General features: G+C 42.5%; 2 protein-coding genes across 7 annotated transcripts; one reads left to right on the top strand and one right to left on the bottom strand.

Moving 5' to 3' along the window:
* Positions 1-6874: 6874 nt before the first annotated feature.
* On the bottom strand, positions 6875-9571 carry arf6b (ADP-ribosylation factor 6b). The gene is made up of 2 exons (XM_068581087.1): positions 9349-9571; positions 6875-9101 (listed from the first exon to the last, which is right to left on the bottom strand). The coding sequence occupies exon 2, from the start codon at positions 8449-8451 to the stop codon at positions 7924-7926; it is 528 nt and encodes a 175-aa protein (XP_068437188.1). The 5' UTR covers positions 8452-9101; positions 9349-9571; the 3' UTR covers positions 6875-7923.
* A 2053-nt stretch (positions 9572-11624) lies between these two features.
* aspg (asparaginase homolog (S. cerevisiae)) lies at positions 11625-25214 on the top strand. Of its 6 annotated transcripts, none has more exons than XM_068581079.1 (18): positions 11625-12063; positions 13624-13750; positions 16207-16318; positions 16527-16652; positions 16760-16843; positions 17696-17822; positions 17908-18020; positions 19300-19485; positions 19609-19722; positions 19857-19976; positions 20505-20600; positions 21507-21670; positions 22955-23041; positions 23517-23616; positions 23713-23778; positions 23924-23980; positions 24078-24135; positions 24956-25214. In XM_068581079.1, exons 1-18 carry the CDS (start codon positions 11814-11816, stop codon positions 25036-25038), a joined length of 2070 nt encoding a protein of 689 aa, XP_068437180.1. In that variant the 5' UTR covers positions 11625-11813; the 3' UTR covers positions 25039-25214. The 6 variants fall into 6 exon arrangements, with proteins under 6 accessions (XP_068437180.1, XP_068437182.1, XP_068437183.1 ...); XM_068581081.1 differs by having other exon boundaries at positions 24997-25214; XM_068581082.1 differs by lacking the exon at positions 24078-24135 and having other exon boundaries at positions 24997-25214.
* Positions 25215-25414: the final 200 nt, after the last annotated feature.

Below are 25414 nucleotides of genomic sequence, written 5' to 3' on the forward strand. Positions count from 1 at the left end.
ATGATATGGCCCATCAGAAAAGAAATGTGTTTTTTTCTTTTTTTACAGCTACTTAAATTGCTACATCGGATCATTTCCAATAATTTCTCTCTATAGTCCTCTGAACTCTCCCTGCTGCCTGGGGCAGCTGGACTGCTATAATCTCAGTCAGCCTACTATTGAGATTGAAATTGGCTTTGACCAGGATATGTGCAGCTAATTAATTTAACTCACAGCTGATAATAAGACCTTATCCCCCAGTGTGGCGAGGACGGGACCCTGAGGGGTTATTGGGAGATTAGACGGATAGAGGCGAGCTCCACTATTGTGTCGTTCTCCTGTCCACGCAGCTCTGTCACGTCAAATAATTTAGAATCTATTTTCCAGTCTCTCTGGTGTTTGCTCCTCTTTAAACATCAACCCAAAAATAATTCATTCAATGTAGTTACAGTCTTCTTGTGGTTGGCTAATTAGGCTGGCACTACAGGGGAATCGTAGAGGTTTGGCGTAAATGAGGACAGCCCACAGTGAGGCAGTGGTGTCTCTAATCTAATCTAAACTCGTAACAGTTGATTCCAGTGGCTGCAGAACTTCTGTACTGAACATGTGGCATGCACCAAGACAGAATGGGGGCATTTTCTGCCAACAGATGGTGCTATTAGTAGAAATAACTCTTACCTGGTGGAAAACCTGCAGTAAGAACAACACAGTTCATGTCCTTATAAATAGGCCACACAGTGCTCTGCTTTGACACAGGCCACTCATTGATTATGGCATGGTGACAAAATTCGTTTTGCAATTAGTCGTACCATTGTCCCTGAGATTCATGTGCAATGTGAATCTGCACTTTCTACAAAACATAGTGCCGTAATGTGCACGTAAATCCCCCCACCCCCCCCCCCCCCTCTCTCCTCTCGGTTCTTTTAAAACAAGAAAGCATGAGGGAGCAGTGCAGCTCCCCTCCAAACCAGATGGGTTGAGGAGAGTGACTCCATGCAGTCTGTGTGGTGCGCACCACTCTGCTGCATCACAGCCAAGTGACACAGAAGAGCTTTTGTGTCACCATCATCACGCTGCCTGGAGCCAAGAGACACTGTTCCAGAAAGGAACACTCATTTTCTCGCTCACTATTGGGGAGTGGCTCAAGAATAGACATCAAACTGGGCTGATTAAAAATAGAAGACGGCTGCATAAATGTGTGACTCCTCTGATCATGCAAAGGTGTCTAACCCTCCATCTCTACTTTCCACACACACAATCACCTTTTCCTCTTAATGCTTCGCTTTATGCTCCACAAAGAGACAACAGGCCAGAGCTCCATTTCAAAACAGAGCATGTGATCAAGTTTTTTTTTCAGACGCCACAATGCTAGTGATCTCTGGCGCTCTTGTTCACTGTATTTAAAAGCGCGAGGCGGTATGGTGCCAATGAAGCAAATCCCGACAGGACAACTAGTTTATCGAAACACAATGCTGACTTAACCCCTCCCTTCTCCCCCCGCCCCCCCGCAGGAGAACAGGGAGAGGGCGGGGGTGCTGTTAAGACAGCTGTGCTGCAGTTGAGAGAGGACACAAATCCAGTGCTGTGAGAATACAGTGCACACTCGCCCCCCTCCTCCCATGACTGTAAATACAGGCATATTAGCACTACAACACGACAGTGATTGCCCATATCCAAATTATGCTCACTAAATAAAGCTCCACTCCTATTAGTCGTAGACAGTGTTAGGTTATAATGGCAATACATGAAAACATGCACATACACATTTTAGACAAATCAGGTGACATAACAATAAAAGAGTGTCACTATGAAAACGTTTGACATATCTCTCTCTCTCTCTCTCTCTCTCAATTCAATGTTGAATGCGCTTTATTAACATGAATGTACAAAAAAGACAATAATTTTGTATCGCTCAATCACATTTCATTTGTCACATAAAGTACAATATGTTCATGTAAACTACGTACAGTGTTTATGCCATGTATTTACTGAGTAGCACAATTAAATAAATGTTCAACAAACCTCCTAATTATGTCTTTATTTTAGAAACAATTTCATAATATTTCTGATATAATTAAAAGAATCAATCAATGTATGACACTTTAGATACAATGAATATTGTGCTAATTATATTTTGATATCTTTTTAATTTATTTTTACTTAAAGGCATTACTGTTATTACTGGTCAGTACTGATACTCGTAATATGTTGATATAAATAAAATGGAGAGCGTTTTAGATTGCAGCCAGCAACATGCATGCAGTATAATTCCTACCAATTGTATTCAAATTAACTCATAAACAATTGTAATTTTTACAGATACACTTTTGCTGCTTCGATTCACTGTGTTCAGTTCAGATTCATAGTAACTGCCTTTGTTGTAAACACTGTGTATAATATTACTGTTATAAGTTCGGTGTGGCTCCAACATCGTGTATTGATCCCTTGCTTAAAATACCACAGGTTTTGTGGACACTTGACTGCCTGTGACTGCTGTCCCAACAGCATTCTAGTGCAATGATGTATTTGTCATTCTTAGAAAGTGTGACAGCTCAGCACCAAGGGAAGAACTGCAGAAGGGTGTGTGTGTGTGTGTGTGTGTGTGTGTGTGTGTGTGTGTGTGTGTGTGTGTGTGTGTGTGTGTAACATTTCCCCAAGTCAGTGCCTCTCTGGCCTGCGTGTGGGTAGTAACACCTGACGAGCCATCGATCTGAGATTTCTTCCCAAGCCCAAACTGTGGTCCAACCCAGGCGCAGTGTCACTGTAAACACTGTCTCCTCAGTAATTAACAGTGATCGTGTCAGATCTGCTTATAGTCAGTCATGGAGCGTGACAGTGTGGCGGCAAGCTGCCGAAGGAAGCCGGACTTTGAGGTTGCTTTGCATTGTCGGTCAGTGTGTGAGGTGAATACATGTGGCTGGTGGATGCTGCTGCCGGGTAAATTACACCTCTCTGTAATACTGTGTACGTTGGTGTTTCTGTGCATGCTGAGGAGGTTACATAAATCCAAATTACACATGCCACATGGCAACGGTCAGTGCATCCTCTACGTACTCTATGAAGAAGAAGAATCTCAAAAACATCCAATTGATTTAATTTTGCTTCAGCAACAGATGCGCTTAGATTTTCTTTCCTCAAGAGACACAGGAGACCTTGAGCTGCAGCACCATCTACAATGCCGGACCCCCCACTCCTCCTTATACATAGCACTACTTACATCAAGACAAGGTTAACACTCAGCTATGATCCTCTTTACTCTGTCAGTTACAGCTGGGAAAACACAGCATATGAGTCCAGAGACAAACTGGTTCACACTCACACAGCTGTGTCAAACATCCTGAAATTCTCAAGAGGAACCATGTGGACAACTTTCAGAATTTTCACATAATGGAATATAAATAGAAGCCCTGAGGCTTAACACATTTAATGGAATTCTTAGATTGGATAGCGTTTAAAGTGGAAAAACAATATGATTATAGGCCAGTGAGACTCTACAAACAAAACTGTATGGTTAGTGGCTTAAATGATGTAGTTAATGCTTGTATGAGCACTTCATCTATCCATTAAAAAAAACAAATTGGTTCTGACGTGTGGAGCCCCAGCACTTAATAATAATTTTATGGTTCTCTGAATTTGTAATTTCACCACAGCAAGTAACCTTCAGTTGCAGATATGACTGGAATGTATTTTGGACCAATGCCCAGCATGCACCTTGGACTTCCCAGCCTCACATTTTCAACCTTGTTTCGCTGGCCTATACCACAGCATAGCCCCTACTAAAACTACCACACTTGTTTAGATTGTTTCTGAATAAAACCTGCAGCGACACACCTGGAATCAAAACCAACTCAAGTGACACCTACAACATAAACAGCAAAGTACGTCTGCGTAAAAGCAACTAGGCGTTTGCATGCAGCGTGGCATTCAAGAGCGCTAACCTCAGCAGGAAACCTGAAACAACTTTCAGCCACTTCCGGACTTGTTTGACACTTTGCTCTGTGTGAGTTCATTATTTAACAGCTCACTCCAAGAGGCTACTGAAGGTGCAGATAACTTAACCAGCAGACAGTGGAGAGACTTTAAAACCAAAGATTTTGTATTTATTGTTCATGTCCTTGAGAATAAGCAGCCACTGCACCAAACTGTGTGAGCTGAGGCTCAGAGTAGGTGTTCCCTTCTATTTGGAAGATAAATAAACCGCTTTCATAACGGTGTTTGCCAATGTGCATAAGAATATCTGTCACTACAGGCCTCTCAAATCCTACAGTTATTATCCAGCTGGGTGTGGCTGTTGGAACTGTAGGCCAAAGTTAAGCCACGATGACTTTATTCACAACTCAGTCAGAAAGGAGTATTACACTAGTCCTACCTGTGCAAATGTTACACTGCAGCTGGTGTTATGAGGAAGTGAACACAGTGAGGAAGACAAACCACACCCCTGAAAACCACAAACATAATTCAGGCTGGGTTTAGAGGCATACAGCATCAGGCGTGTAGCTGTAATACCACTCATCAAGTTGACCAATGACAGGCGATCTGTTGTTGCGTCAAATGGGAAAAAAAGGCGTGTTCCAATAATGTAGAACTTTGCTCACAGAGAGTGGGGTCTCTCTCAGTTTCTCCCCACTCTTCCTCTTTCTATGTGAAAAAGAGGAACTAATGGGAAACTTGCAGCACAGTCAGTCAGCCACGTTACAATACCAAAAACACCAAGCCACACTGGCAGAGAGCTCATCAGGTCGTTGTCATAGGAACTTGCCAAACAAACAGGCGTTGTGGCCTGCGATAAATCTGTCATAGACATTCTTGTATAAACTAGCGGAGGTATTTGAGTAATTTACCTTTTTAGTTTCTGAATTATGCCTCCAGTGAGTTATACATTTTAAATGATCAGTTTCCTTTGGTGAGACGCTGAATGAACATGTTGCGGTGCTGTGAGGAACACACGTCTATTCAACGCCACCTTTGTAAAAGCTGACCGGTTGAGGACTTCATTAAGCAAGAGGAACGAAGCCTATTATACCGAGCACCTATTACAGAGCTTTCCTCTGACCTTTCCTCTCAGAACGTGTATGGAATTCGTACCGAGCACAGAGGGAGTTGACATAAGGGGCAGGAGGTCTCATCTTTACAGAGGAGAGGTCGTAAAACGTTGCTTACAGTCTCTGCCCTTGCTTCAGGGGCCCCAGTGTTACCAATAAAGCTGTGAGGATCATATGGTTGTAATGAAGTGGTGGGAACCAAAGCGGCCATTACAGCCCAATTAAACTGCCATCAGCATCTAATGGAAGCCCTTGACCACGACCTTACAGAAGGCAAGTATTTACAAATAGCCTGAGAAGCTTGGATACTTTCTGGCCTTGCTGTTTTTGTTGATCGTTCCGATTATAGACCCCTTTTTCTGATGGGAGCGTTTAAATCACGGCTGCAAGAGTTGTGTGGGTAGTGCAAAACATCTTCGCGTCATTTCTGTCTTTGTCACCTGACCTGTGTGACGGAAACCTCTGTGGTGCTAAAGCAAACATCCTGAGGCCTCTACAGCAACTTGCTAAGCATCAGATTCTCCATGCAGCAAATCTGCCACCATGATTATACAGCCAATTGCCCGTGGATGAAAACATGTGGAAATACAGAGTGAAACTGACACACTGCTTCCTATTCTTGTAAATGCAAAACGAAAGAAAAAAGCGGACTCTGTGCTTTTTGAGAAGCTTACATAGTGCCAGTTTTAATGTGAATGTATAAAACACTGTAAGCAGCGCCCTTCAGTATGCTAAGTGTAAAAATCCCAAAAATCTGTGGAATCATACGGATTCATCTTCTGTAGCCCTAAACGCAGTAGTCAGACAAGTTGCCACCATGAATCCCGTCTTTGTCTAGAGTGGAAACACACTTGTTGATCAGCTTTCATGGAAACTAAAACATTCTTCACTGTCTCAGCGGTATCTGTGTCAGAATTACTAGTAAACATTTGAAGTCGCAAATTCAACTTTTATAAGGAATATTTTATGAAAATAGCTAAACTGAAATTATTATTTAGCAGTAGCAGGAATGAAATGAGGTCAGTGTTTTAGTAGAAAAGGGGAGTAAAACAGACACCTAAGGACATTGACCTCTTCCAAACATGTTGGAAACATTCTTAAGATAGGACAGATATCACACTCACTTTTGAGAGATTATATAAACACAGATTATGTATGACACACACACATATTATGCTCCTAATAATGTGGAAAGAGTGCAACGCAAAGTTGTGAGTGGCTCCTATGTTTAAGAAAGGTGCAATAAATGGGCTCATTAGCAACCAGCATCTGTTCATAGGCAACTCCTAACTCAAGTGTTTATCCTATTTACATTTCATTTTCATTTCTCAACATCAGCTCTGCATTAGTCAACTTGAACACACATCATTCCCACTTAATAAAAACAACTGAGACTCGCTTTTTAATGCTCGTCCCAACCCAAAGTAAACTTATGAAGTCACAGCTGACAGCTCAATTATGCCTCGCAACCAATACGCAACTTTCAAGAAGAATTCACAATTCAGCTGTATATCTCAGCTGCCGATCCAACTCTCATGCAAACTATCATGTGGCTCTTTTGCTGCTCCAAAAAAAACAGAAGTTGGACTTCCTGTTTTGTACATTCCCCCCCTCCATTTACTGGCAAAGGAACTGAGGCCTGGACATAAACCCTTTATGAAGAATCTGCCCAATAGCACTAAAACCCCAGAGAATTTTAACAATACAGACTTTCACTTTTAACTATATTCTTGAAACTTTCCCACAGTTTTTTAAACCGCTGTTTATATATTGAACTACTTACAAATAGCTTCAATGAATAAAACGTTTGATCACTGCCTTTTATCTTTGAAAGAACAAACAATCAGACATAACAGATTTAAAATCACTTTTTTAATAAGACATTACAATGACATTGCTCTGTACATGGTTCCCCCAGTCAAAATAAGAGTAAGAGCTGCACCACAGGGTGTCTTCAACATTTCACCAGTAAACAGCTCCCTCCGACTGCACGACAGATGGACTCTGATGTAGGGTAACTGTACTTTCGTACTCATGCTACAGATATAGGCTATCATATAATGTCCCAATACTGAGACTAATCAACTGTGGTATCAGATTTAGAGAGCTCAGAGCTGAATGACATTCCTTTGGAAAAATTGAGGCAACTTACTACGTGCTACCCAAAATCAAAAATGCATCCCAACAAGCATGTTTAAGAGTTATTGGAGGCCTATTTGTTGAATATTCAGCCCAATCAGGTATCAATACATGACATGGAAGGTCAATCAGTAAAATATATAGCCCACAGTGGGGGATTGGGAGGGGTATCAAAACATGTCTCATGTAGTTGTTTCTCTGATGTCAAGACTGATGACAATGAAATGTAAGAAATGCTGATTTATTTTAGATTTCCCCCCTTGCAGCAGTCAACACCATTAAGAAATACTTTATCACAGTACTGTGTTCAAACAGATGTCAAAGTCCTTCAAGTATACTGTGACATTAAAGATCTCACATCAGAAAAAAGAAGAAAAAAAGACCCAAGTTCAATGCAACAGAGACTTAAGAACCTTGAATAAAGTTTTAGTCCAAGAATGAAGACAAAAGCTTCATTAGAAAATCATACAAACAGGGCAAAGAATAGGCAAAGGCGGTGATCTCTCTGGCTTTAACATTAGGACCAATTAACTCAATATTCATCAAGCAAACCCCAAGATAATGAATGTGATATAGGCCTGCTACAGAGTACAAGCGAACTTTAAGCCAGCAAACCCAGTTAAAGATAAATTAGTCAGGGGGTAAACATAGTATTAAAAATAAATGGGAGATAATCAACTTCTTAACCATATTCATTTTGAGAAGTTATTTGTTACTTGCAACGTTATTATAGTTTTGACCTAAAACAGTCAGCACTCAATCATTAAGATTTGTAATTCGAGGTAAGCCATGTCAAGCCCTCATACAGTCCATCACCTGTGGTCGCACAGGAGGGCTGAACATACCAATTCCTATCTCTGATGCGGGTCAATCCGAGCTTCTCTTGGATTTCGTGTGGCTTCATGGCATCCGGAAGGTCTTGCTTATTGGCGAATATCAAGATGATGGCATCCCTCATCTCCCGGTCATTTATAATGCGGTGGAGTTCCTGTCTTGCCTCGTCGATGCGATCCCTGTCCGCGCAATCCACCACGAAAATTAACCCTTGGGTGCCTGTGTAGTAGTGTCGCCACAGAGGGCGAATCTTATCTTGCCCCCCAACGTCCCAGACGTTGAACTTGACATTTTTGTAGGTGACGGTCTCCACATTGAAGCCGACTGTGGGGATTGTGGTGACAGACTGTCCGAGTTTCAGTTTGTAAAGGATTGTTGTCTTTCCTGCAGCATCAAGTCCAAGCATTAATATTCTCATCTCCTTGTTGCCGAATATTTTAGACAGCACTTTCCCCATTTTGAACTCTTGTGCATAAATACTTTGACTAGCGAGAACAAAAAGTCTGATACCCGAGCTGATGATTATTCAATTTTTACAGCTTCAGTTTATGGGCTTACTTCAGAAAACATGACTCAGTGAAGAGCATATGTGGTGGTGGGGAAAAAGTCAAAAATGCACACTCATGGTAAAACCTAACAGACAGTACCTAATGGCTTTTTGCTTGAAAGTATGCGCGTCCAGTGAAGTCTTGGGACTTGTATGTTCAAAGTATCACACTGTTTGCAGGCCCTACACGCAACATGGCACGGTTAGACTAAGAACTTGGCAGCAGCTGTTGCTGGACGTTCATTTTGTTGCCCAAAACGACAAAAAGCTGTGCGACAAATACAGGTCGTTGCGATTAAAATGTGCAGAGAGCAGACGCCGTGTGTAGATAAGGCCCCGAGAAGGCCGCGGTACTTGTGAGTTCCTTCTGGTGTCCGGTCCTCCACATCGGGTGCGCCCTTGTTCTCTTCACCGCTACCGGGGAGAAAAGCGGCTTTCAGCGGCTAGTCCATAAAGCGTCGCGCCGGGTAACTTTACCCTGCTTCCGGCGTCTATGAAAAGAAATCCTCGGTGACTCAGCAACACATGTGTCCACTCATGCAACTCCACTTCTTGTCCCCCTGAAAAAGAGATTTAGGAGGAGGGTCAGACATGCCAAATGAGCAGGCTATCGCTCATGGCTGCTAAAGAGGGCTAGCGAGCTACCGTTAGCTAGCTTGTTGCCTAGCAAGCTAACCCTGAGCTAAGTAGAAAACGGCTCTTAGCTGTCGCAAACTAAGAATATCTATATACAAATTATATGCGACAGCGACAAACAGTTTGACTCGCAACCCTTTTGAGTTCAACGTTGAAATGCAAGCATTTTACCTCCTATCTCCCCCTCCTGTCTCGACAAATACAGCCAGCTCTCGTCTTTCTCCTGTAAGTCGAGCTGGTCGCAGTGCTGCTACACCGGAAAGGTGTGGAGCTGCATCAACCGCCACTTCCTCCCGTTGACTTCATTCAGCTCGTTCACCGGCTGCTGCTGCCTCGCGTCGCTCACGCTGTTTGGGGAACCCACGATTCCCCACGTCAACTATGACATGCTAGAACTTACGTTACATAAAAATGTAGCGTTATGTATGTGTACACCACGTACCTAGTTATTAGTTCACTCTAATTAGTATGTAACGGTTTAATGTATTTTAGACCGGTGCCCGCTTATGACGTCACTGCTTTATTTCAGGTTTCTATGAAGTAAATAAAATAAATGTAATAAATGATTTGTTTCGCTACATAATAATATTGAATATTGCGTAGGTAATTTTTCAATATATAATGTTGTCATCTGATTAGAGTGAATGTCTACGAATGTAAAGGGTAACACCACCCCCTTGTGGCAATTACAGGCGTTATCAATTATCTCAGTCCCATGAACAAATCATTTTGTGCATTTTGTTTTGTCTGTTTTGACAATCCTCTGTGGCGGCGAGAGGTATAGTCAAACTGATGTGTTTTTTTACTCATATTAAACAAAGCGAAAACAAAAAAATCCTCCACTTGTGTTTTTATTTGTAAAGTTGCTCGCTAAATGACAAATTTAGTCTTTAACTGTCAAATGTTCATCTGTATATTTCAGCTATTTGCTTGTGGATATAGACAAGATAAAGGTGCATGAGTAGGTGCAGAGATAAAGAGAAACAAGTTAGTCAGGCTGGCACAGGGGATGTTAATCATCTGTATTCAGCATTTAAATGTTCTAATGTTTAACCAAGCCTAACCACATTTGCTTATGGGCATAACAATGACTTTAATTTTAACAAAATATAGAATCATTTTCACATATCAAGCATCTATTTAACTGTTATAATTTGAATAGTCTTAGTACCCTGGAAAAACAATATAATAATATGCTAAAACTATATTCCAATACAATCATTGAAGCTTATGAAGTCACTTGCCTCTCTGACGTCTACATATCCGCAGGCACCCACAAACAGGGACTGACTGACTCACACTTATTAGACATTTAGACATACACTGAAGTTAAATGGATAATACCATTTACATATAAAATATACCATTTTTTCTTCTTCTTTTTTTTACCGAAGTTAAAGTAGTATTATCACAGTAAACATACTGTATTTAAAACGTAAGAGTACAAAAATATTAGCATAAAAATGTACTCAATGAAATAACTCAGTGAAATAACTCATTATGATAAATGTCCCAATTAGAAGGATTCTAATTATTTTATTGGATACTTTAATGTTCACACATGTAAACGTAAAAGATGTCCCTCTGGAATAATCATGAATAATAATATAATATAAATATGTCAAAAGAAAGGAAAACCTGTTTAATGGACAGTGATGTGTTTCCTTTTTCAACTAATCATTCTGTTCTGAATGTGTAGGCATTAGGGGAGTTATATGCAGAAATGGACTGCAGTATATGCAATAGTGTAAAATGACCTGAAACTAAGAGTCATTGAGTTTGTGTTACCTTATAATGATCCATTTATATCTACATAACGAGCGAGTCATACACGTGTATTCGCCATGTTGCACTGCCGTAGGATTGACAAAATTTTGCATTTTTACCTTTTCTGAAGTCCACTGTAGTTCTTAGACACGCTTGAAAGGCGTAAGCGGATGATTAATCAGTTGAATGCAATCTGCAACCTTACCAATAGATGCCACAATATCCTCCACGCAGCTCCTTTAACACAGGTGTGTTGCAAAGATGGAAGTCAATTATACAATGAACACACACCAAATGGGTCATGCCGAGAAAGAACTTAAGTTTTTTATTGGGTTGGGTTTGTGGTCATGTGTTTACTTTTGGCAAGCATTCACTAGGCATTCTGAGAGTCACTGGGTAATCCTGTATCTCTACCCTGCCCTCCGGCCCCAGTTCAACCGCACTATTTAGTTACACCCCTGATGTAAAGAAAGATGTAAAAGTGAAGTTACTCTACTTTATTTAACTATTTTAGCCGCTGCAGTAGTGTGGAGAAAGTTTGCTGAGACTGTCCATCAAGTTTGTTCCCCTTGAGGCAGCACCCACATCCCTGACGTCAGAGTAGACACTGTCCCATCAGCGTTCCAAGGTCAAAACTGTGTACATACAAAAGCAAGCCAAGTACTTTGGGCTATATTTGAATTAAAACCAAGGTCTCGCTTACTGTTTAACCGCATGATAACGGTGAGATCTGCTGTACTAAGCCCGCAGGACCGGCACCTTCCTGCAGCTGCTGAAGACCCACTTTTTGTTTTTTGGTGGACAACAGTCGCAGCAACACGCGTGTTTAAAGCGGCAGTACGTCACACCGGGGTCACTTGTAAGCCGTCATGGCGGACTCCAGCCTCAACAACCTCACATCCCTCGCACGGGCTTTGTCACAGCCGACCCTAGATCTGACAGAAGTGAACGATGTTGGCTCTTCGAGAAATAGTGTGCTGTATTCACGCCGAAGGAGAAGGTTGTCGAACTGCAACTCGTTTGAGTCCATCGAGTCGCCGACTTCACCCACCGCCATCGAAGCGCGGGTGCTGGTTATAAACACCGGAGGGACCATCGGGATGACCCTTCACGACAATGGTACATGGGGAAATGAACGTAACGCATTGTGTGTCTGTCCTGTGCCCAGCAGCTGCGGCAGCAGCTCGTTAGCTCGGCGGGTAGCTTGCTGGTAGCAGCCCCGGTACATGTTCTCATTTAGCTGCGAGCACGAGACACCGAGTTGAGCCCTGCGTGACGACAACATTCGCGTGCATCCCAAAATAGTGGACGTGCTGATTGAAAACCGCGTTGGTTTACATAGGAGCTAACTGCCCGACTTGGCTGCTGAATCCAAATGTAAAATGCACCATTATTTCATTGATGAAATTATCGCTCTTCAGGAGGTAATGCTAAAGACACTGCTGCTGCACACGCTGCCCCTGTTGATGGACCACCGCTCTCTCAATGAGTGACTAGACGTTGGCATAAGGGAGTAGTATACTCGTACTAGTAATATACTGTAAGTAGCCTCACATTCCCAGGTCCTATCAGCTTTGGGTACAAGTGAACTAGAACAAGACTTCTTCATCCATCAGGGTGTCACTTCTTGCACATTCATGGATATTGACTATGAAGTTTTTACTCGCCTCGTAAAGGTGCTTGTTGTTTTGACAATGCTATGTAATAACATTGTATTGTGATTGGAGGCTTATCTCATAATCTTAAAAGAAAATGTCCTGAAGATGAATCACACGTTTCTCTGATAATGCGTTAATGTGGGCATGGAGGTCCATTTCACTAGATGTATTCGCAGACCTCATGTGTCTCTTACATCTGTTAAGTTTAAAGACCCCGAGTCACCAATTTCTAGAGGGGTCTTTCAATCTGCTAGTTTAGCACTTCACTGGGTGAAATATATTAGCAGCTGCTTATCTTGACATTTGGAAATATCTCGTCTAAATCATGTCCCAGGTAATAGGAACAGTAAGTTGAGTTTACTTTGGACCATTCATACATGTTTACTGAGACAGGTTTCAAAGTCAGACTGGGCCTCCCCTCGGACAGAGCATGGAAAAATATAACAAGAAAAATTCCCCCAATTTACTGTGTGTCTTTAACCAAACCACGCACATGAGCTTTTGTTTTTTGTATAAACTGACGTAATAATAAGTAATACAATATTTTTTACGTTGACTGAGTCTCTTCTGAAACTGTTTTGAGCCACCCTGGGAAGGCCCGCCTCCCACATTGGAAACCTCAGCTCTGAGGTTATGTTTGCCAGGGAAATTTCCCCTTTAGTGACTCTTATTAAGTCATCTGTTGAGGTCTGACAGTAGCTGTCATGTTGTCTTATGCTCATGTGACTGTCAGCTGTGCTCATTGTATTAAGTAAATATTAGAAAGATGTGAGTAGTTCAATGGCCTAAATACTATGAACTAATTTGATGTAATAATCATTTGAGGTGAATATTTGTGACCCTTGCAACAATTTCTTCCAGTTACCACTAGGGTTCAGTATGAGACTGATGTTTGGTGTTGAGCTGATTGTAATGCCACTTGTGCTATTCTCCTAAACGCTTACTGATTCACAATAATCCTACAGAGAGCAAGCTATGAAATATTACAATAACCCTTTTTAAATATTTCTGTAACCCACAGTGCTCGCCCCAAAAGCCAATTCTTTTGTGAAGGGCCTGCGCAAGTTGCCCATCCTCCACGATGAGTTGTATGCGCAGCAGACCGGCCTGTATCAATACTATGGATCAGAGAACAGTCTGGTCCTGCCGTAAGTGAACCCACAGTTCTTTCCCCCTCAGTCTTTATTCAGAAAAATTACAATAATAATATTCATAATTATTATTATAACAATAATAATAATGAAGTATATCACGATATTTGTTCTTCTTAGTTAGAATAAAATGTTACACTTTATCTCAGGTAAAGTTATTGCCCTGGAGAGCTGAACCTGAATCATATTGTTTCTACAGTATTTGCAGACTACTGAAGACTAGAGACTGAGGAAACACATCACTCTCCTCAATGTTTTAATGACTCTAAACTGCTTTTGTTGCTTTGACAGGAAGCCAACGCCCCATTCTGACCATCTATTTCATGGGTGCTGTAGCACTGGTAGCATTGTGTGTGTGCCTGCACTGTGTTTGAGAGTGGTTGGATGTCTCTGCCGTCCCTGAGACCAAAAGTTTGGGTGTGCTTGCTTGACAGGAAATGCATGCCGACGTGGCCTTAAATACCAGGACGGACACACGATCATGGAGCTGTGTATTGCCTGAAGTATTTTTTTTTTGTGTCTCCTACTCTTTACTTGCTAATATCACCTCTGTCACCAACAAGCCAGCTGCTTTAAAGTGTGGCAGATGAGTATCCCAGCAGAGATAACCTGATGTTTCATGGAGGGATTGTTTGTAGAAATCTACTGTCGGCACACTAGGGAAAGCAAAGCAAAGCTAATCTACTCTATTGCTGTTTGTTTAATCCATGTTGTATTGATCTCTGGTGCATGTGCTGTGGAGCCCCTTGTGACAGGTCCCCCCCCCTCAACGACCAACAGCCTCTTAATGTCTTAAATGTCAGTGATAGCGGGGGCGCCGCTACCAAAAACGTACCCTTACCAACTCATTTCCATACCTCCTTCATGTTGACTGGCACTGTGAAAAGCGACCGAGCGGCAGTAGGATGTGTGGCAGAGATAAGTTATCCACACATCAGACGGTGGTCGACTGTTGTGGCCCGTTTGTAGGGCCTATAGGAATGAATATATGAGGACTTAAACCTCACATCGCTCCCACACCTTTAGCACCCACACCAGAGCTTCCTGTTTGTTGATTAGCTGCACGGTAAACGTCTTAAAGTTTACTTTGAATAATATTAAAAACCTTCGCTAACTTAATTTTCTGGGCGAGAGCACGATTAACCTTTTAATATTTCCTCATCCTTGAGTTGGCATAGTGTTCATATCAAGTGGGCTCATATGCAAGTCTAATGCAGTTCCAGTCTATGTTGAAGGAGGGAATTAGTTTATTGATTTATTGAAAAGCTTTATTCATGCGATGTTGAGAGGCAACGCTACAAGGCTGTTTGTCCCCCACCTCCAACCCTCCTCTTCGACTTCTTAAGTCCCCAATCATACACGCACACGTAAACACACAGCCATTCATTATTCTTAAGCTATGGGGCATCCTAGCACGGGTATGCTAATGTGTAGCTTTGCTGTACCTTAGGGCACACGGCAGATAGATGAATAATTGGGGATTTGAATAGTGTTTTCTTGTGGCACTTTGGCTTCCCGATTATCAACAACATATGTTCTAGGACCGTGTGTGGACTACAGGCTAATTAGAAGAGTGTCTGCAGGACACCCGGTCGGGTGAACTGGGGCTCGCTGGCTCGTCCCCCCGCTGGTCCATTCAGCTCCTATCTTCATGTTGGTAGGCGGCCCTATGGTAATGTGGGGGGTGTCCCACCCTGTTTCTTTAAAAGGGAGATTAAAAAGAAAATCTTTCCATGTCTCTTCAGCCAGTCACGCTGCTGAATACGGAGTGTCGCAGGTGGAGCCGTGAGAATCCACACAGAGGCAGCATGAATATGTATATATGAGAGGCTGCTTCCCGTCTAACTGGAATTTAAAAATAAACATGGACTTTTGGCCTAACCTGAAATGGTTCAACAAATAAGCCTCAAGACATAACAAGTCAGCCACCTCATGTCCCTCAGCTTTGCCTGTGTTTATTATACACAGTGGTAAAGCGCCACAGAACATTAAGTCTTTACTGTGGAAAGGGGAAATGGCACAACAGTAAAGTGCTGCTCTCTTTACCAGTATACAAACAAGCCCCTCCCTTTTACACTTCTAAAACTCTCTGTGTGTGTCGGAAACAGGTTTTGGCACCCTGCTGCTGAGACAGAAGGCCCGGCTAAATAGACCTTGTCTCGCTTAATAAAGTCAGATTGTTTTTTAGCATTCCCCTATCCTTCCTTAAACTGTCTTCTCAGTTTTAACCAGAATCTAATCCAACTCTGTTTAATGAGCACGATGAAGACTAATAATCATTCTTCACAGTGAAGATAATAATCATGTGTTTAACCATGTGTCCTCGATATGTTTTGGAGTGAATGTTTTTGCTTGCAGAGACTAAAACCACTGATTTATTCTGGGCTGTTTGTCCTGTTTGAACTTGTGTATATAACGACAGGACCTGGTAGATGAACTTCTCTCTCTTGCAGGCTGAGTAAAGACAATAAGAGGATAGTCTACACTGTTATAGAGTATAACCCTTTGCTGGACTCCTCAAATATGACCACAGATGACTGGGGTAGAATTGGAAAGGACATTGAGGTACTTGCTCCTGGCTCCATTTCATTGTTCGGTTTCCTCCATTTCTAATTAAACACCGACTGATTTATGCTTTTAAAAAGCCATCAATCTTTTCTATAATATTAATATTGCTCATAAAATACAGCATATAATATTGTAGAAAAGAAGATGATTGTCTTTATGCTGCCATCTAAAATGATCCTCCATATGTGGTACTTTTTTTCTCCAGAAAAACTACGAAAACTACGACGGTTTTGTGATCCTGCATGGCACAGACACTATGGCTTACACAGCCTCTGCCCTGTCCTTTATGTGTGAACATTTGGGCAAACCAATCATTCTCACCGGATCACAGGTATGAGCTACTGTCTACAAAGGTCGAACCGACAAAAAGAACAGAATGTGTCTGCGGCATTTAAAATATTCTCTGCCCTCTTAAGACGATACCCGTTCTCTCTTCAGGTGCCGATCTACGAGATGAGGAATGACGGCAGAGACAACCTGCTGGGGGCGCTGCTGATAGCAGGCCAGTTTGTCATTCCCGAGGTGAGGAGATGGGGAGGAGACATAAATGCTACTCAGCGACACTGTTATTAGGTTATTGGAGACATTTGGCAGCCTTAAAGATAACAAAGTAAGAATACATGCTTTTGTGAAAGAAACAGTCTCTCGATGATTACCAATAGTGACTTAGAGTTTATATGTGGGGTTTAATAAATGCTTAATACATTTTAAATGCACCACTGAATGAAAATTAGAAATCTTGCAGTGTTACAACCCTGTATATTTGTTAATATGTGAAGAAATATGGTGTGATCTGCAGAGACACGTTTCTCTACTCGCATGCACAAGTGAACAAAAGCTCTCCTAAACGACGGGGAGACTTCTCTCCAGTGACAGTGTTTCGCAATACCGAACAACGTATACAAGAACAGGAAGAACAATGAAAAGACTTGTCGCACATTCATAGGGGCTGCCATGCGCGGTGCAACCTGCCCATCAGGATCTAAACTAATGCTCAACCACACACATGGCACAGCCTTCGGGAGCGATTTAGGGTCCGATATCTCACTCCGGACACTTTGACATGCGGACATCAAACTGTCAATCTTCTGATTAGTGGTCGGCCGGCTCCACCTCCTGAGCCAAAACGCACACACCCACAACCGAAGCACAGTTAAAATTGTGTCCATTTAATTTCATTTGGCTGCATTGTCGGTTGTACTTAAACAGACTTGTATGTTTTCTGTGACGAGCATTTTGTAATGACTTTCTATCTGCCTTCAAACGGGTGCACACAGGTTTTCATGCATATGTTAGGTCCTGCAGCGTTGGAAGGATTTTGTCTTTGAAGAGGAGCTAATGTTGTGCAGTAAATGTGTCTTTGTCTCTATTCAGGTGTGCTTGTACTTCTACAACAAACTCTATCGAGGGAACCGTGTGACCAAGGTGGATGCTGGGAGTTTCAATGCATTCTCCTCTCCTAACTTGGCTCCTCTGGCCGTCGCTGAAGTGGACATCACAAGTAAGCGGTGATGTCATGGCTCTGTCTTCAATTGGAAAATACACACTTTTAATCTTTTTTTTAAAATGTCCATCTTGTCATTCAGTCAACTGGGATACAGTGTGGCGGGCAAACACCACGGCGAAGTTTCAAGTCACCACTGAACTGAATAGGAACGTGGGCCTGCTCAGGCTGTTCCCAGGAATCACTGCTGCGACTGTAAGTCTGAAAGACCAGAGATGTTTATTCGGCTTCTGTTTCAGCCCCTAATGTCCAAAGGTCACCTGTCGTCCTTAGTCTTTGGCTGATTGTGACACACACCGGACTAATTATGAGGTTTTTCTCTGGGAAATTATTCAGCTGCTGCTAGTTTGATGAATTCTTGCACAGATTTGACTGATATGTCCAGAATGTTTGTGATACACGCCAGACAAATAAATCCCATTACAGATCACTCATTACTTGCTTTGCATGACACTAAAATTCACTTAATTTCAAGAGTATAACCTATATAGTATAAAGTATAATCATCCACACAAAAATGTGGGATGATATATTTAGCCAAGTAAAAAGTAAATTTATCATCGTAACAGCTTGGTGCCAATTTCAAGTTTTTCTTCACAGTGCATTAAAACGTAATTAAAGATATGTTCTTCAAAGGTAACTGACTGTTCAAAACTACTGTTTTGTCTAACTGCAATAAAATATAGTTAACTTTAATTTAATTGCGCTATTACCCGTCTTCCGTTACCTTCCCGGTCATGTAAACTGCCATCAAAGCTCAGCCCAGAGAAAGATGAGAAGGCGTTATGAGCCATGACCAATCACCCTGTAAAGAGGGGGGATTGGCGTCGATACTGTAACATTTAGCTGCACCTCCCCCTGCCGAGGCTGCTGGGAGACTGACTTTACTGTGTCAATCTGCTCACACTGCCCAGCTTGGCTATCAAGACTTTCTTACAGCCTTTAACTGCCTTTTATGGGGCGCTGTTTTGATTATGCACCAGGCTCTTGTGTGCCTACTGCCTCTGCTCTATGAGTGCTTCATTGGTAATCTGTGTCAAAACTTTTTTGTCAAACTGCTTATCGCATCAGAAAAACACCGACTGAACCTGGCACTTTTAATGTCGCCTTCTTCTTACATTTTATGGTTACTGCTTTGGTCTTGCCAAGTGACTTTATGCTCGCTAACACCTTCAGATTAATTGCTCCCCTACCTGTCATTTCAGGCATCTACCATTCTAGTCATATGCCATGGCTAATGATGTGGTATAGGGCCTCCTGGTGCCAGCCAACCAGTGACTGAGATACTGGTTGCATAGATGGCACCAGATGGGCTTTTAGGAGAGTGAATGGTCTCATGCTTTGGAGTGAAAGGGGCTGCAGGAAAAATAACACAGAATACTAATTCTTCAGTTTGATTACACACAGTTGAGAAGCCAATCCAGTTGGCCATAAATCTTGGGGGTTTGTGAATTCTTGGTACATATGTGTCCAGGTGAGGGCTTTCCTGCAGCCACCCATGGAGGGTGTAGTCCTGGAGACTTACGGCAGCGGAAATGCCCCCGATAACCGACCAGACCTGTTGGAGGAGCTGAAGAAAGCCACCGACTCAGGTGTCATCCTCATGAACTGCACCCAGTGTCTGAGGGGGACCGTGTCTACATCTTACGCCACCGGCAAGGCACGTTACACCACCCACTAGTCCGGCCTGACCCATTTCTACTCCTTTACCCCAGTACAAAATAAAGCTGAGTGAATCAATCATGTCACACACATATAAAAATATATACCTATTGCTTCTCAGGTGTTGACGGATGCAGGGCTGGTAGCTGGTGGAGACATGACTCCAGAGGCCGCCCTGTCAAAGCTGTCCTATGTATTGGCCAAGAAAGAGATGAGTTTTGAGGCCAAGAAAAAGGTTGGTTTCTACTTTCAAAAGAAATAAAACCGTAAGATGTAGATTACAATGACAATCATAAGGAAAATGTGTGTCTGTGTGTGTGTGTGTGTGCGTGTGTGCGTGTGTGTGTGTGTGTGTGTGTGTGTGTCCAGATGATGGGTCAGAACCTGCGAGGTGAGATGATTTCAGACTTGGCTGGAACGAAGCTGTGTCTGAGCGACAGCCGTTTCATCCAGGTCATTGCCAAGTCTTTGAGCATCAGCTGCAAGGAGGTGAGGGCACCACCAATCCACCGAAATACTGTGACTAAAACTTCCCTGAAAGTTAAGACAAGATCCTGGTAAGGATACAAGGTATTTACAAGCATCGTGGCCCTTAAGAGAGCTAAGGAGGAAGACATTTAAGAGGCCGAAGGTTTTTTTTAAGCTGTCTCAGAAATGGAGACGAGTTAATGAAACACAACTGATTAGATGATGCAGGGGGAAAGATTGTCCTGCATCTCATTACAGATAGAGATATCTCCCGCCCAACACAAAAAACACTACAATGCCAGAAATTATTAAATGCTTTTTTTTAAGGCCAAGTAAGAAGCTCGGTGAGAGTCTTGTCTGAATGTTTGTGAACGCAGCCCCAGTTATTTTGCGTTACACAAGGAAAACGCACTCAACTCACATTGACATCCAGACAAGATTAATCTTGTGCATGCAGTGTCGTCTATTCCAAAAAGGCCAAGTTAATTAATTTCAACCTTTTCAGAAAAGTAGCAGTTTTTTTTTATTTGAAGACTGTGGTGTCTACAGGAGCTGGAAGCCATCCGCGATGCCCTGACTCCCCCACTGGCATGTGCTGCTGCTAAGATCGGAGACATAGAGGCCCTGGAAGCCCTCAAGGAAATGGTAACAATGGCACAATTCTTTCATTCACATGAAAATGTCCTTTGTGCTGTCTCCTTATTGACATTAAATTCAAAAGCATCAGCTTTCTGAGGCCATGATGCACAGCTCAGCGCTCAACTTTTCAACCAGCAGAGCAGCATTTTACCAGGCTTATCTCGATAATGTTTGTTTTGTAGGGTCAACGCACCCAGGTGAAGCTTTTCACATTGATGGTTTACCAACAAGTTTCCAGGGACACTGTCCTCTTTGAGGGGTATGGGAAACAGAGAGCCTAACAAAACATGAGGCTCGACTGGTAAGGCAGGCCTCGAGCTGCCCCAGCGGTCACGTGCACATGTTTGTATGTGGCTCGACTTGTATGCAGCCGCCTGTCGGATTAGCCTGCAGTCTCTATGGACAAATTAGGAGTGTAAATGTGCTTTCTTCACAACCACACAGCCATCTTTTAATACATTGTCCCTGTTCCGGGTGAACTTTGTGGTTGAGGATTTATGTTTTCACTTTCATTTATCCTCCTACACCACATTTATTTGTTGGTTTCCTCTCCATGTGCTGCTGAACAGTAAGAAAAAAGGTGACTGAACTATTAATGAAAAGACCAGTCTGGCAATTTTATGTTTTTATCTCTCTTGTTTTTTGTTGTCAACACATACCAAACAAAAAACAATGTCAATACATTCCAACACTGTGTAGCACTCGGTTTCATTCATTGTAAACTACAGCTCCCATGTTAAATGTAGTCAAAGACCATGTCACCCAGTGCAGCTGCGTGCTTTGTTGATGTGTTTTTAATAGTTACACTCTATGGCACGAAGGAAAGGGTTCAATTTTGTGTTGGCTTTGGTCAAAAATACAGAATATCACCAGACCTCCAGGTGAAGGACACTGAATGTTTGTCTTTGGCAGGGCACCAACTTGTGTCTGAGTGACTACGATGGACGCACACCCCTCCATATCGCGGCCTGTGAGGGCCACCTCAAACTGGTGGAGTACCTTCTGAGTCATGGAGCCACAGTTTATGCTAAAGATCGCTACGGGGACACACCCCTCAGCAACGCTGTGCGCTTCAGGTAAGACTCGAACAGGAAGGGCTGATGTGTGTGTTTTTATCTGTTTGTTCAAGTAATAATGTCCTTTTATGAAGTTGCAAACACAACATTTAACATCCCCCTTTGGCCATTGGTAGCATTGAGTATGTTGTTAATAGCTGCTATAGAGGGGACTCCATTAAACGAGCTGCTGCAAGGTGAATCTGGCTCTGCTTGGAAGACGGGAAGGAAGCAGCGGCTGTTAGAGGCGGGTTGAGAGCAGGAGAGCAACTCATAATGGAGCTAAGAGGCCAGGCAATAATTATATACTAATTAGGCTAATCGTCGTCTCACTGTTAGACAATGTTCATTTTTACCAAAGCTGTTTTTTTTTAATGTTATTTGTTGTCGTCCGTTGACTTTGCCGTAAATGTCTACCAGAGAAAAGCCACTCTCATTGATTCAGTTTTAGTGCTATGTAGAGCCTCGGGGTGAAAACGTTGTATGTGTCGGAGCTGTGCCAAATAGCTGTTGCCCTATTTTAACGGTTGGCACTTCAAGTATGGACTTGTTTCCTTTTGTGACGAAAGACGGATGCATTGGAGCGCTGACACCTGTCGTTAGTCTTCCGATGCTCCACACCTCTGCTTACTTTGCCCTTCCTGAATGTGTGTCATGAAATGAAATGAAGATGTGGAGCTTTGAGTTTGAGCTGTCAGGATGCCACCATGCCCGACCCTATTCCAAAGTCACTGGCGTTCCACAGTCCTCTGCAGCCCGATGGCCATATAAGGAGTGGCAGAAAGCATAGAGAAAGAAGGGTTAAAGAACAAATATGGGGAGTGTCCTCTGAACCAGTCCAACCAACCTGCTCCCAGTTTCACATATGAGAGATACTGGCTTCTCAACAGGAAGTCTTTGCAATGCTTTTAATAGTTGTCTTGCCTGTGTGTTGCTCTACATACCTCCATGCATCAACTGTAGGATAATTTACCTAATCACACAGCACGCTCCGCTGTTACTTATAAAGTGAGCTGTCCAGTGGTGAACCCTTTAGGCTTTTTTTGTTTCATTGAAAGTTTCCTGTCACCACAAGTGTCCCTGCAGGTGACTCCTGTGTGGGTGGTTGATTGCAGGGGATAAGGAACTTGTTCTTACATGCCAAACCACACGGACTGTCAAGGAAAGTCAGGCGACATTAAATCAGACTGCTCGAAAAGAACATATAATCTCAGTGAAAAATGAAACTGAATGATTTACTCATAGTATGTATATGTTAAGTATAACATATCATTCCATTCATTGCATGTTCTCTCAATAACTTAGGCACAAGGAGGTTGTAAAGCTGCTGAGGAAGACTGGAGCTCACTTATCCAGAGACGAGTTGGATGATGCAGGAACCGAGCTGTGCAGGTAAGACGCACATAGAGCACGTCTTAAAACAATTGCACACACATGAAGTCACACACTTCAGTTGTTTAGCCATCATTACAGTGACCCATCCTACATAGTTGACTCAGGTTCAACCAGTTGTCCCACTGTTACACAAACTGTAGGAATGCTCCCCGGCAGCATAGTTTCCTATCTGCTCGGTGCCGGCAGGTGTACGGCACACTGGCTGGCCCCTGTTATTCATCTACCGGAGACACCCGACAGGTTTTGTCATGACAATTTACAGTTTCAGAAACACACCTTTTTGTAAGATGCTTTGTATTGTTAAGATAAAAAAAAAAAGAAAACATCCAAGTCATGACGTTCAACGTTATCAATTCCTCTCTTTACACAACAATTTGTCCTTCACCCCAATGGTCATTTGATTGTTGATAATATTGATTTTGGGAAACGGAGCCCTGTGTTGTAATCACTCTGCGTACTTCCTGTGCGCCAGCCTGGCAGCCAGCGGTGACCTGGATGGCCTAGAAATGTGGAAACTGGCTGGAGCTGATCTGAATAAACCGGGCTATGACGGACAGACAGCACTTCGACTTGTGGGTCCCCTAAACATATATTCCACTTTTAATAACAAAGTTCATAAGAAAACCCTGTCTTCATCCTTCGTTTTCTCATGTTTTTATCCGTCACAGGCCCATGCTGTTGGCAAAAAGGAAGTGGTGGCATTTTTAGTCCAACTCATGAGCAGAAAAACCAAGGTAACCACTGTTCTCCACTTTAGCTTCTTCATATTTGTATTTGTGTCAACAGCTTTATCTTGATAAGCGAGCACTTCACTCAGATTGGTATAATTCCCTGTCTCTAATTGGCTCTCAATTACATGTTTGTTTTGTTTAATTTCAGCCAGTATTTGGTGAATTTAATGAGTATGATGAATATGAGGATGATGATGATGATGAGGTAAATTAAATGTGACTGTGTGTCGTCCCAGTTTGTGCCTTCCCCATATTGAGCATGAGCATTCTTGTATGAATCCTTTCATCTTTCCATTTTCTAGACTGCTTGTGACTTGTGTCCCCCTGCATGCTTTGTACTAGAGGCAGGTTTCACTCCAGGTTAGGTCACAGGACTAAAACACACATCTATACTACACAAACCTATTCACACCCACAGGCGAACATAAGCTGCCAACTCACCGGGCACCTAGAGGAAACCCATGCAGCCGGTGGGAGAACATCAAACTGCTCATAGAAAGGCTCAGTCGCCTCGGCTGGCTCCCAAACGAGGGCTTTCTTGCTGGCGGCAGTGCTAATCACAAAGAGCCGACGGGCCCTCGTGCTCAATGTTTTTTAAATGACACGATACAAAGTAAAATGCATTAAATTAGGTTTTTAAAAGAGTCAACAACAGAGTCAGAGAAAGAAAATGGTAATTCTTATTGAACAATATATTTCTAAATAAAACAATTCAAATTGATTAGTTGATTGACTTGAAAAATTCAATAAAAACAATTGTGACCCATTTTCTAAAAGCAAGCATTTACAGGTTTTATTTAAATCGTAATACATTTCTGGGAACTTATGACTGGTCTGTTTCTCTATTTCATGACGTTTAATCGGTTCATCGTTTAGTCTCTAAATTTTAGCCTCTAAATCGAGAAAACAGACAACAGATTAATTGATAATTAAAGTCATTGTTCATTGTGATCCTGGTTTCGAGAAGCAACCATGACCTTTGAGATGTCAGCTACGCATACCTCAGACTTCTTTGTTTTTCATCCAAACTATATCAGATATAAATCACCTTTAACACCTGTCCACCAACACCTGTGGGTGCTAAACCTGTGCAGCCTGCTTTACACTAGGCTGACCCTTTTGTGTTTGTGTGCACACACACTAGCAATCAAGAGCACTGAAACATCTTTCCGCTCCCCAGTGCTTCCTGTTAATCCTGTACTCTTTTTGTGTCTGTGGAAGAGCGACGTGATTGAGTTTACAGCCACCCCGACAGGACTGTGAGCTGACGTGATCTCAACCAACAGGAATCGTCCTCCTTCGGCATCCACTTCCTTACCCCGAAGCCGTCCTCTTCACGCTGTCCACCGCTCTATTACCTTTCACAGAGTTACACTGACTTTGAATGTTATACTGTCATACTTTATTAAAGCCATCGCTACTTAGTGTTTCCCTCCAAATCTGGTAACAGCACAACTTTGTGTCAGCACTACTTTTGAGTTCAAGGTGAACAAATAAGGCAGCACTGCATGTATGTAGATTAATGATTGTGCACTGTATTGTATGGATGTGGATGTCATATCAGGGATAAAGGTGAACATCACCTGAGCTGTTTTAACGTGGAGAATGCTGAAACTTCCCATCTCATCATTTTGTTATA

The sequence above is a fragment of the Clinocottus analis genome, unplaced genomic scaffold (genome assembly GCF_023055335.1).
Source record: "Clinocottus analis isolate CAN_PGR_092001 unplaced genomic scaffold, fCliAna1.0.p SCAF_17, whole genome shotgun sequence".
In the NCBI taxonomy this organism is placed as follows: domain Eukaryota; kingdom Metazoa; phylum Chordata; class Actinopteri; order Perciformes; family Cottidae; genus Clinocottus; species Clinocottus analis.